We start from the raw sequence: 12260 nt of genomic DNA on the forward strand, positions 1-12260 counted from the left end.
TGAAACAGGCATTTTGAACATAAGGGAGTTAAGAGCTGAAGCTTTTTTACAAGTATTTTATTTTTTATTAATAGTATTTTTAAAGCCAAATGTTCTTTCTAAAAGCTGTGGCACAGAAATGCAATCATTTTGGGTGTTTTATCTCCTTCTCCACACAAAATCTGAGCTTGAGCTCAAGTCCCTTCACCAGTGGGGTTAAAATATGGCACAATTTAACAGTGCAAGCAGATGAGCCTCACCCCAGGACTGTCCAAGGACCATCAGGATATTGTCCATGGAAAAATCAGCTGTCCCAAAAGCGAGGAGGACACTCAAAGCTCGCAGCTGCCCTGCTTTAGCTGGTGGAGTGGTGCCTGCTGGTTTGTGAATGGGTCAAGAGCTGTTTGCATGTGTCTGTGTGTCAGGGCTTTTGTTTATGACTTCGGTCACTGTTTCCATTTCAGAAGAAATAAGATAAATCCTTCTGACATTCTAGTTCTTTCTCTTCTTGGCTCTAACTGATGGTGAATAATTCAGATTTGGCAAAGGGTTTTGTCTGCCCTGAAACTGCATTTCTCAACATTTGATGGTAAAATTTGCCAGCTGGAGTCTGGACTGCAAAGGTTTTTACACATTTCAAACCTGAAGGTGGTTTTTTTCTCAGGTCTCTGTTGTTTTAGTAAAAGATATGTTTTCTCTCTCAATATGCCTTTCTGTCATTATAGATCATTATGCTTCTCCATCTACATACAAGTCATATTGTACATTATTTTCATTTATCACTCTTTTCAGCGATTTACCTGCACATGCAACAATGTGTGTAATATTTTGGATATGGGTATCAAGAGACAGAACAGGACATTAGGACAGCACTGACAGTTTTGTGGGGTTTTGCTTGTTTGGGTTTTTTTTTTAATGGGAAGCTAGAAAAGTGTTGAAGCAGATGCTCTGGGTCCTAACTTTGTAGCTATTGATGCTTACACATCAAAGAAAGGCAGAGTCAAGCCTGTTATCTCTTTGAGACAGAAAAGGGGGGGAAAGGACAAGTTAGCTATGAATGTGTAGCACCTGATTGAGCAGCACTAAGTGCAGTTAACAGTAACAGAGTGCTGGGAGAGGTTTGCAGCTTCAGGAAGGATCCTCTGCTGCAGCCAAGCCAGGGGTTTGTCAGGAAAATCACTACCAGCGCTGAACCTGCTTTCTCTGAAGCTATTTTTAGCAAAACAATCCCAACACAGGATATTTGGTAAGCATCAGCATCCGGTGTTTATCAAAAATAAAAGCTCCTGCATGATTTGCAAAGCTATAAATAAAGCAAGAGGTTCCTGTGCACTGAAATTTGTATTGTTTGCTTGAATGGCTGCACATGGACAGCCCTGGCTCCCTCAGCCTTTCCTCTGCAGGGAGATGCTCCAGTCCCTTCTGCATCCATCTCTGCATCCTTCTGCTGGATCCACGCTGGGAGCTCCCTGTCCCTCCGTCCTCAGGAGGACTGGGCACAGTAAAATTAACAAAAATTAATTAATGCAGCATTAACCCTCACAGAAGACACGTTTAAACTGAGCTGAAAGTTAAATTAGTTTAAGAATGCGGCTGGTTTTTGACCAGCTGCGATGGAGGACAGCATCACTGCAGGACCAAATTCAGGCTCGCTGCACGGCCTTAATCCGCTGGCACCATCTTAATTAGATTTTAATTACGTTTTAATTAGCTGAGTTGTGCTGGTGCGGCCCGCGGCCGCCAGGGGGCAGCCAGGGCACGGCCCCGGACTCTCATTTTTGCTTTAAATTCGCTAATTAAGCGTCAAAAATGAGCCAAAATCCGCCTGCCCTTCCGAAACCCGTGTAAAAAAGGGTGGGGGGAATTTTGATTGGTTTGGTTTAGGTTTGGGGTTTTTTCTTTGTTTTATAATTTTCTTTGGTTGTGTTTTTTTTGGGTTGATTTTTTTGTTTGGCTTTTTTTCATTAGTTTGTTTTGGTTTTGTGGGGTTTTTTTAATTATTATTTTTATTTTTTAGCTTAGCTGATGTAAAAACAGTGATTAATTGATGTTATTAATCAGTACCAGTGCACATTCAGATTTGGATATTGACTCCATTAGATGACAGCATTTAACACTCCTTTATCATCTGGGAATGTGAAGTTATTTGTTACAGCTATTTCTTTAAAAGTGTGTTTCTTAGTAGTCATGCTGTACATAATTGCAAGAAAGAAATTTCTTTTCCTCTTTAGTTCTGGTATGTCTCTCTATCTATATATTTATACATCGAGCTAATAGATTATTTTTTTCCATTTCTTTGAAATTATCCACAAAATTTGATGTTTAGGTAGGCAGGGATGCATGATAACAAAATGATAATTTAATACTTGCTAGCAGAATAATTGGTTCCTGCTTTTTGTTCAGGCCAGTGTCAATCTGTATCTTGGTTTTAGTTCGTGGTTTTTTGTTGGTTTTGGGTTTTTTAAGGCCACTGAAATTACCATCATGCAAGGGGCAACTCACCCTGGTGCCATGAAAGCAAACAAGAAAACAAATAAAAGCTGCACAAGTCATGTTATTCTTATTCTGTCAGTGTTGTCTGACTTAAATACTTCACTAGGAAGAGAAGAAGACTGCCAATTAAAAAAAAAAAATAAAAATTATCTGACCAGGAACCATGATTTGATTTTTCGAGGTCTGGGGTTTTTTTCACTTGGGATTTTTTATTCTGCCTTTTTTTCATTATTACTAGGTTTTTCCTCTATTTTATTTAAGGCAGACAAATATGAAATTTCCTGACTTTCATAGCAATAGAAGGTATTGGCACATGTCTTTTATAATATGCTTTGTTCTCCTAAATTAAAAGACACTCGTTGCAGGCTGGTTTTTAGAGAGCTGATGAGTTAAATGAATCACCTGCTGAAGACACCTCATTCTCCTCATTGCCTGCAGCTGGCTCCTGGATAAAATGTGTACTCTGAACACCTGGGGTGGGTTTCAGTTGTTTAAATATCCACTCCTCAGCTTATTTCAGCTTTTTGTTCCTTGGAAAGGCAGTTTGGAGCTGGCAGATCATGTAGGATCCACACATCCCTGAGGCTGCAGGTAGGAACCCAGGTGATATGGGCAGGGAAAATGTTCTGAGGTAAATCTGGTGTTTAAAAAGGTTGCCAAAATAACGCAGGAGCTTCTTTCCTCAGTTTAATCTGAAAAGGCACAAATTTTAATTTGTTTCCTGCTGGGATTCTTCTAGGCTGACCTGAAAGGAAAGCCTTAAGGATTAAGAGAGCATTTAATTTTCTTTACCATCTGCATTTCTCCACCCCATATTCCAGTGCCTTTTTCCTTACATATTTTTATTCTTGTTGTGATTGGTTTTTATTTCTTACTCATTTTATTACTCCTGCCTCCCTCTACCCTTCCTACAGTTGCATTTTAGGCTCCACCTCAATTTCTTCACCCACTCCTGATTTCAACCTGCTTCTAATGATTTTCTCTCTTACTTGGGCACTAAGGACCTAAATTCCATGCAAAAAGAAAGTAAACATATCAGATGGTAGAACTACATTGTCCTTGATGGCTGTGGCCAAAGAAAACCCACAAATACTTCACAGAATCCTCACACAATCATAGGATGGTTTGGATTAAAAGAGACCTTAAGTATCATTGAATTTTGAGGTCAGACTTTCGTGTGGGAGCAATCCTGGGATGTGTTGAATTTTTGGAGGTGGAATGGAGCTGAGGAGGAGGGAGGATAACCCTGTATGTGGTGCCAGGGGCAAGAATTTCCCTCCTATTGCTTCTGTCCTGGCACGAATTTGGTGTCTGCACCGAAACTGGGTGAGGGCACACCGAGCTGAGCAAGGAGAGGGTGACCGGCACTCGATTGTGATGCAAATTCAGAGTTACCCAACATCACGGGCAAGGTCCGAGCCAGCTTTCTGTGCCGGTCATTTGTCTGTGCCACCCGTAGCTCAGCAATTTTCACTTTGGATTGATTGCAAAAGCGTGGTGTGAGCAGCTGAGAAGGAACGTGCACGGCAGCTTTGTGTTTGCTGTCGTTTATAAGCAGCAGGGGAACGCCAAACCCGGCTTTTTGTTCTACCACATTTTTAATTTTTTTTATTGGGAGCACCTTGCCGGACGTTTTAAGGTTGGAAACCGGGATCCGAGAGTGGAAAAATGTGAGGTGCACCGAGCGGAGGAGGAAGGCGTGTAGCCCTGGGATGCTGCAGGGGAAATGGAGCATCGGTGTGTGCCGGGAGTGTGCCGGACTCTGACTCGGCTGTTTGCAGGCTGTGAAGGAAATAAAATCTTCATCTGATCGTGGAGTGAATCCAGGTTTCCAAATATAAGGGGTAAAGTCTGAGCAACATTTTTGTCCCCGTTTATCTCGGCAAAATGCAGCTGGAAGCTTTTCAAGCTATCACTTGTAAGGGGGAAGGTCAGAGAGAGCTTTCTGCGCTGGCACACTTTCCTTGTCGAATTTTTAGCTGGAAACAATTTGTTTTAGCTTTAGCCTCCCTTTATTCCCGGGAATATTGCGGTAGGTGTAGCTGAGAGGGGCAGCGGTGTGGTTTGCACGGCTGCACACCAGCAGTGGATTTCCCTGTTTGTAGCTTTTCCATGGGAAGAGCTGCTGGAAGCTGAAGGTTTGTAAAGGAAAAAAACCCCACAATTCCCGCAGAGCCTTTCTGCGCGGCGGCGGGTCCGGGAATTCGGGTCCGCTCCTGCCGGGGTCTGCTGGGCGGGCTGCGGGGACCGGGACCGGGATCCAGGATGGGGATGGGACAGGGATCAGGGTAGAGCCAGGATCGAGATGGATTCAGGATGGGGGTGCAACCCGAGACCGGGACCTGGATGGGACCGGGATGGATCCAGGACCAGGATAGATCCAGGACCGGGACACCGGGATGGATCCGGGATCAGGATGGATTCAGGACCAGGATAGATCCAGGACCGGGACAGATCCAGGGCCGGGATAAGGATGCATTCAGGACCAGGATAGATCCAGGACCGAGACCGGGACGGATCTAGGACCGGGACGGATCCAGGACCGGGATCAGGACGGATCCAGGACCGGGACGGATCCAGGACCGGGATCACGGCCGGGTGCCCGCGGGCGCCGTCTGGCGGCCGCCGCGCGGCGGTGCAGAGCAGCGCCCTCCGGTGGGCAGCTGCGGAACCATAAATCAGATTTATTTGTTATTGTTTATTCATTCCTGGTCACGCCGAGCTGTTCAGGGAACCCAAGAGATAAGGAATTTGTTTTTTTTTTCCCCAGCACAAACAGAGAATTGTTTTTGAGGCAAAAAACCCCAAATTAGGTCTGAGGGGAAGAGAGGGGTTCTGCGTTAAGTTAAAAATGCATTGGGAAAAGTAAGGCTCTGGAACATCTCATATTTTCTCTCAGCCTGGTTTTTGTGTGATTTGCTCTTGATTCCAACTTCTCCCCAATCTTTGGGGTTAAAATGAGCTGCTGGGTGCTGAGCATGACAGAAAACAGTGGGCAAACTCTCTGGACCAGGCAGTGGGAGCCTCTGTGTAGTGCCATAACACAAAACAAGGACAGACTGGCAGGGGAATACTGACAGTTTATTTCACAGAGCATTGCAGAGTTTATTTTGGTCTAGCTCTAGTCCCATCAAAAAAGTATCATCCTCTTCTGTTTTAAAAAAAAAAAAAAAAAAAGGTAGCAAATATTCAGGACAGTAACAGTCAGTGCATGATGCATGAAATTTGGGTCTTGTAATTAAAAAAAGAAAAAAGTTAATTGTGAAAACAACTCTTTGCTGGTTTGATCACTTCCAAGCTTTTAAGCACTTTTAACCTTTCAATAAAGTCATCTCTAAGGATAGAAACAGAACATGCAGGTGATGACCAACAGATGCTGAGATTTAACATCATCTCTCACTGGGCAATGACAATCCACCAGGAATGTTTCAGCACAGCACCACATCAAAGGGAGAAGCAACTTAGTTCTCAAAATACCTTCAAACCCACCAAAATCCTGCAGTTCTGCAGAACAAGACACGCTGGATTTCATGGACTCAAGAGTACCACGGAGAAGGGCAGGATTTGGGGAAGGTAAGAGGAGTGTGGACCAGGGCCTTATTCCGCTTACATTCATAAAACCCAGGGGAGATGCAAAGGAATAAAGTCTTGACTTTAGGTGGTGCTTTTTAGAGCACCAAAATTCACATTATCATTATCAACGTGCTCTCTACACGGAGTCAAGTTGGCCACTTCTGCCCCCAGCTCCCACACACTGAGCCCAACCTTCAGGGTTTCAAAATGCCACTGGATTTCAGCCTTAAAGCACAGAGCAGTTCCAAAACAAGAACAAACTGCTCAGGGCTGTTTCTCTCGTGGCTTTGGGTGTGGAATGTCATGTACAGCATCCCCCTGACTGCCTTCTCCTCTATTTTTTTCCATTTTTTACCTTTTTTTTTTTTTTTTTTAACTTTTAACCTCTGGCCTATGATTTTGGGTTAAAGCCTCTTGCTTTTTGGAAACTTGCTGATGGGAGCCTCTGCCTTCAGAGCCCGTCAGCATCTGCTGCAAGACCATCACTCCTTTGGAGGACATGAATGTGCAGCTTTAAAGATCCTGCTTTTTACAGCAAGGAACAAAGGTCTCCTTGCAGGAATAAATTATATCCCGGGGCTGCTTCGCCTCCCAGACTATTTACAACTTCTTCACCCCTGGGCACCTCCTCAGCCCAGAGAGGGGGAGCTCCCACTGCACCACCACCTTCCTCTTCCAGAAGGGAAGCAGGGGGTGACTGCAAATGCCACTTGGAGTGGCAGGCACTTCAGCCAGACCCCAGCAGTGGTGGTGCCCGTGGCACTGCTTGTCACGAGCCATCCGGGCTCCCAGCAGAGCCCAGCGTGGGGAGAAGAGAGAAAAAAAGGGGAAAAAAATATAAAAATATCAAAACCTGCTGCCAGCAGAGACCAATCTACAGCCAATGCTCAGGATTTGCCTTCAAAACTCTGGCAGGACATTCCAAGAAGGCCATTCCCCAGTGAGCATCCAGGCTTTGGGGAAGGAGGATGGGAAAAGGAGCAGGTGCCCAAGTGCCTGAGCAGTGCCAGCCCTTCCCTGGCAGAGAAGAACAGCCTCTCCCAGGAAAGCTTCTCTTCTCCTAACAGCCTCCTGCCGCATCAGAGCTACAATTCCTTTGCCCAGGAAAAGGGGAACGAGGGGAAAAACAAAAGAAAAGGAACCATAACAAAATCAACACTTCACAAGAACATCACAACATTCAGCTACACAGTCGCTGCACCAGGGGAAGGGCTGGGCTAGGGAAAGGGGGAGCAAGGAGACACACAGCCAATGTGCCACTCCCAAAACCCCCCGAGGGGACTCAGGCTCTCACATTAAGATTCAAAGAACTTCAGCCATAAGGTGGAGGATTTAATGAACACGGTATTTCCACTCATGCCCTGGAAAAATTACACTCAAAAAAAAAAAAAGACAAAAAAAATTCAGATTTTCTACATATTTACAAAAATAAGCCCCCCAGCCTCACAACCAGGGAGGTGGAGCAGCCAGTGGTGGGGAGTGGGACGGGGGTTTCTGCCCGACCAGCAGTTCCTCAGAGGTTCCCATCCCACGGGAAGCAGGAGAGCACGGCTCTCGCTGCCGGAGCGCGCGGGGCCGCAGCAGAGCCCTCAGTTGATGCGGAGTTTGGTGGCCCGGTGGTCCGTGGGCGTCACCATCTCGTTGGCATAGCCGTTCTCGGAGCAGAAGGACAGCTCGTCCGTGGTCTCCACGCCGTTGTTGATCTCTGGGAAGGGGCAGAGAAAGCAGGGGTGTGAGCAGCCACGCGACCCCGGCTCGCGGCATCCAGCTGATCCTGCGGGAATTAGGAACGCTAACTCCTCACTCGTGTTCTGAACGTCATCTGCCCCCAGTCTGGAGCTCAGCTCTGCATTTCAGCCCTTCAAAATCTGGCCACCACCAGAGCTGGATGTCCCCCTACACCTGATGTCATTGTCACAGGGCTGAGCAAGTCACCTGGGGGAGAGTGGTACAAAGCACCCGAACCTAACCCCTACCCAATGGCCATCCTGGGAAAGAACTGACTCCTCTGGTCCCTGGTTTCACTGGGAAAAACCTGCACCCACCAATGATTTAATGGCAAAACATCCACCCTAGGCAGGAAGAGTTGTTTCAGAGGCTCAAAACTTCCATCTGCACCCCCCACCTCTAAGGGATTTTATGTCTGGGATGTTTTATGTCTAGGACATGTTAGGGAAGCTTAATTCTGCTGTGCCAAGCCGCTTTCCTTGTCTGGTTTCCCTGGATTTATACCTGATTTTCACCACCTCTGGCTGGCATTTCACACCATAAGCAAAGTTGCCTTTTTGCTCTGTCTGTGCCCAGTGCACTAAACCCTGATCCCTGCTGGGCATCTCCAGACCCTAAATACAAAAAAAGAAAACCCATAACAAAGCTCAGGGGGTGGGGGGATTATATTCACATTCCTTCAAAGGTGAGTTTTCCAGCTTCATGCACCACATTTAACCTTTTAAAGCTAAACATTTCCATCTTTGCTCACAGTTTTGCTATGTTAGAGATGGTGTGTGATGGACACATTACCAATGTCCTCCAACAGAAATAAACTCTGGGAGGAGCACAAGGATACCAGGAATGCCACAGCCTCTAATGCCACTCAATTCCAGGTCTGCCCCAAACTCAGCACCATATTTGTGGTCACATATGCCATCATCAGTGGCTTTTATGGCTTTTGACAATGGCGAGTGGAGAAGACGTTGGACAGCGTAAGAGGGGATAACCAGGGAAGCTGAATGCAGGATTTCTGCCCATATCCCAGTGCAGCAAGGTCAGTCCAGCCCCCTGGATCGAGAGCAGCTCCTCCCCCAGTAGGGTGGGAGCTGAGGGAGGGCCCCACCAGCCCCATCCCTACCTGAGAAGATCAGCTTCTCCTTCATGATCTTGACGTCCTGGCTGGAGCGGCGGACGGCGGCGCTGAGCATGATCTGCTCCGGGTTGTAGGTCCTGATGCTTCCCAGGCGCCACCTGCAAGACAGGATCAGGAGCTCAGGGTCTCCCTGGACACAGGAGCACCCTCAGTGCAAGAGGCCACTGAGTCCCTTTGCCCCCTTGCACCTACACAGCCCCACGTGGCAGGAGGATGTCCAGAGGTGAGTGTGTCACCCCAGGCACCTTTAACCACCTTGAGCACCCTAACTCCACCCAGGAATCAGACCCACGGATTCACAAATCCATGAGCTGATTTCCCCACAGCCCTGTCCAGCTGTACAAAGGAGACAGAGGTGTTTAAGCTTTTAGAGGGAACAGGCTAAGAGAAGTAAAGCCAAGTAAAGAAACCACAAATTTTCTCTCACCGAGCTCTGTGGTCAGGCTCGTGGGAGAAGAGAGCTCAGAGAATTTAAAATTTCAAACCTGAGACACAGCAAGGAAATGGCCTCAGATTGTGTCAGGGGAGGTTGAGATTTGGCACAGGAAATATTCCTTCCCCAGAAGGGCTCTCCAGCCCTGGCACAGCTGCCCTGGGCAGTGGTGGAGTGCCCATCTTTGGAAGGATTTAACAGCCATGTGGATGTGGCACCTGGGGGCACTGAGAGCTGCCCTGTGCCCTCATTAGGAGGGCAAGGTGCTGCTGGAATAGGGGAAAGAACCAACCTGGTGGGCTCAGCCAAGGCAGATGTTCTCAAGATCCCACCACAAGGGGATGATGTTTAGGCCAGGCTTTCACAGCCCACACCCCACTGAGCCATCAGTAAATCCTCCTCTCCCTGCCAGGGATGCACTAAAGCTATTTGATAAAAAACCAGCAGGAATTTAGGGTGGCTTAAGAGGTTTCTGATCTGCTGGCACCATCTAGTGGCTCACCCACACAAGGGAAGGTGATCAAAACAATCACCTTCTCTTCAATTTCTGACCCCCTACCCAGCCCCAGGAGCAGCAGAAGACTGGAGGAGCCCACAGGTCTCCAGCCAGGGTCTACAGCTTTAGCCTGACACACCAACATCCACAAAAGAGGTCCTGCAATATTTTTTCCCAGGTAAACGTAGCTGGTGTCAGTTTTGCAGGGTTTCCACCCCCTTCCCAAATCCCAGTGCTTGACACTGGGTGTGACCTGAATCAGGCTTTGACCAGGGTACAGATGAAGGCTACACAGAAAAGGAGGGGTGGGATGGCAACATGGCACAACTCACAGACCCATGGACAGAAGCAATGCAGAGGGGAAGCACAAAGAGGCAGAGACATTAAAGTATAAAACAAATTAAATTTTTTTTTTTCTTTTTTTTCCTTCTATCATCATCATCTAAACTGAGCCACTTTGACCTGGAAGAACGTATTTTTTGCCTTAGTGTCCCCTGCAGGCAGATCCCACTAAGGCCAATGTGACTGCAAGATCTCACGGGGTAAGACCCTCCTTAAACTCGAAATCAGGACCAAAACCACGCTGGTACAAGTCTCTGCTTTGCCCACCACACCAGGATTTTCAGCATCAAGTCACTCTGTGGCCAAAAGGGACCTCTTACCCCCAGATCCCAGCTATCCCACGGAGGACTGGGGTCATTCTGAGGCACAGAGAGCCCAGCCTCACACACGTGCAGGGACTTTTCTCCTCCTGCCAAGAGGAACAAGCTCTGCTCCGTGCTCTCCACCTCCCATGGTGGCCGTGGGCAGAGCCAGGGAGGTAAAACACACACGAGGGGATGATGCCTCCTCTCACAGGGAGACTGAGCCAGGAGAGAGAGGGTCACCCCATCTTTCAGGGCTGCTTTGAAATATCCTCTCAGAAGAGCCACCAGTACGTTTAACCACGATGGAACTCCAACCAACACCACGTGAAACGCTCTGTGCTGCGCTCAGAAGCCTCGGGGTCTCCAAAAAAGCTGGTTGAATAGAAAATAGCACCTCTCCTACCCCCTTGGACTCTGTTGTGGTGGACCAGGTTTGGGACAGCAGCGTGCAAAAAGGCCAGAGAGACAGCAGGAAGGTCCTGTTCTGGGAGGCTGGAGTCAGAGCAGACCAGACGGACACGGGGTGGGAACAGACTAAAAAATACTGGGACAACAACACAGAGACAGCATACACCGGGTTAGGGCCACGGCCAGACCCTGGGGTGGGAGGGGAGATGCTCAATGCCATGGAAAGGGGGTGGGAGAGGGGCAGGTCGAGATAAAAATGGGGTTGGTCGGCGCTGAGGTGGTCAGATGGAGCAAGCACAGAGCCAAGCCAGCTGCAGAGTCCCCCTCCTGTGCCTGCTCCTGCCTAAAGCCTGCCCAGCTCCCCCACGAGCGAGGGGAGGAGAGAAGGGGAGACCACCCGACCTCCCTGCACCCACAGGAGGGCTCAGCCCGGCCCCACAGCCAGGCCCTGTTTTGGGGAGATGCCGCGAGGCAGGAACACCAAAGCACCTCAGGGACACCTGTGGGGCTGACCCTGACCCCGAGGCTGGGCAGAGGGAAGGGGCAACCACATCCTCAGGAGAACAACCCCACGGCACAGAGGGGAGCAATGGAGAAGGGAACACGGGGAGAGTCTGGTCCGAGGAGGGAGAAGGCTTTAGTGCAGTGACGAGTGACAGCGCTTCCCTCCGAAGGGATGGGAATGACTGGTGAGGGAAAGGCCCAAACTGGGAGAAAGGAATCTGGGATTCTGACTGTTGGCACTTCAAATCCAGGCCCCAGGCTCAACTCCCTCCCCCACTGCATAAAGTGCTCTTATTTTCACACTGTTTCCAGTTTCACAGGGGTGCAACTCGGGAGGATCCCAAGCAGCAACTGAGGAGCCAAATCTTTTCAGTTGTCAGCCCCATTAATTCAGAGAATTAATTACAGAAGTGCTACTTTCTATAATTGAATAGATTCCATGATTTTCTTTAGGGTAGAGGCTGGTCTCAAACATGTCTGGCAAATACAGGAAGGAAGGGGAAACTTTGCATGGGATTATTTCCACAGAGAAAGCATTACATCCTCTGGGAATCTCCCAGCCACAACCTGCCCCAGGACCTCAGAATTGGGCTGTTTTAAAAGGCAGTGACTCAGATCATTGTAACAGAAGGTCAGATTGCCTTCAAAACATCCACTGGCTTCAGCATCAGACTTCCATGGTGCTCATGGCTATGGACTATGCAGTGTCCAAACCCTCACGGTCCCCTCCTGAAGCCAGATGTTGGAAAGCATCAGAAAAGCTGCATCCCACCCTGTCCATCTGCAGTGAAGCCATAGCAGAGAGGGAGAAAGAAAGAGAGAAAGGAAGGTTGAATGAAAAAGAGAAAGAGGAGGAAAGCACCA

The 12260-nt window shown here is 48.1% G+C and overlaps 1 protein-coding gene across 4 annotated transcripts in view; it reads right to left on the reverse strand.

Annotated features, from left to right (window-relative positions):
• Nucleotides 1–5532: 5532 nt before the first annotated feature.
• Nucleotides 5533–12260, reverse strand: part of GDPD5 (glycerophosphodiester phosphodiesterase domain containing 5) — a 104343-nt gene continuing 97615 nt past the window's right edge. For all 4 annotated transcript variants that reach the window (XM_015635683.3, XM_033518904.1, XM_015635703.3 and 1 more), the window contains 2 exons: nt 8894–9006; nt 5533–7750 (listed from right to left, as the gene is read on the reverse strand). In XM_015635683.3, coding sequence (XP_015491169.1) covers nt 7635–7750; nt 8894–9006 — 229 coding nt within the window. In that variant the 3' untranslated portion in view covers nt 5533–7634. The remainder of the gene's footprint in view (nt 7751–8893; nt 9007–12260) is intronic.

Source organism: Parus major, chromosome 1, assembly GCF_001522545.3.
Source record: "Parus major isolate Abel chromosome 1, Parus_major1.1, whole genome shotgun sequence".
Taxonomy (NCBI): domain Eukaryota; kingdom Metazoa; phylum Chordata; class Aves; order Passeriformes; family Paridae; genus Parus; species Parus major.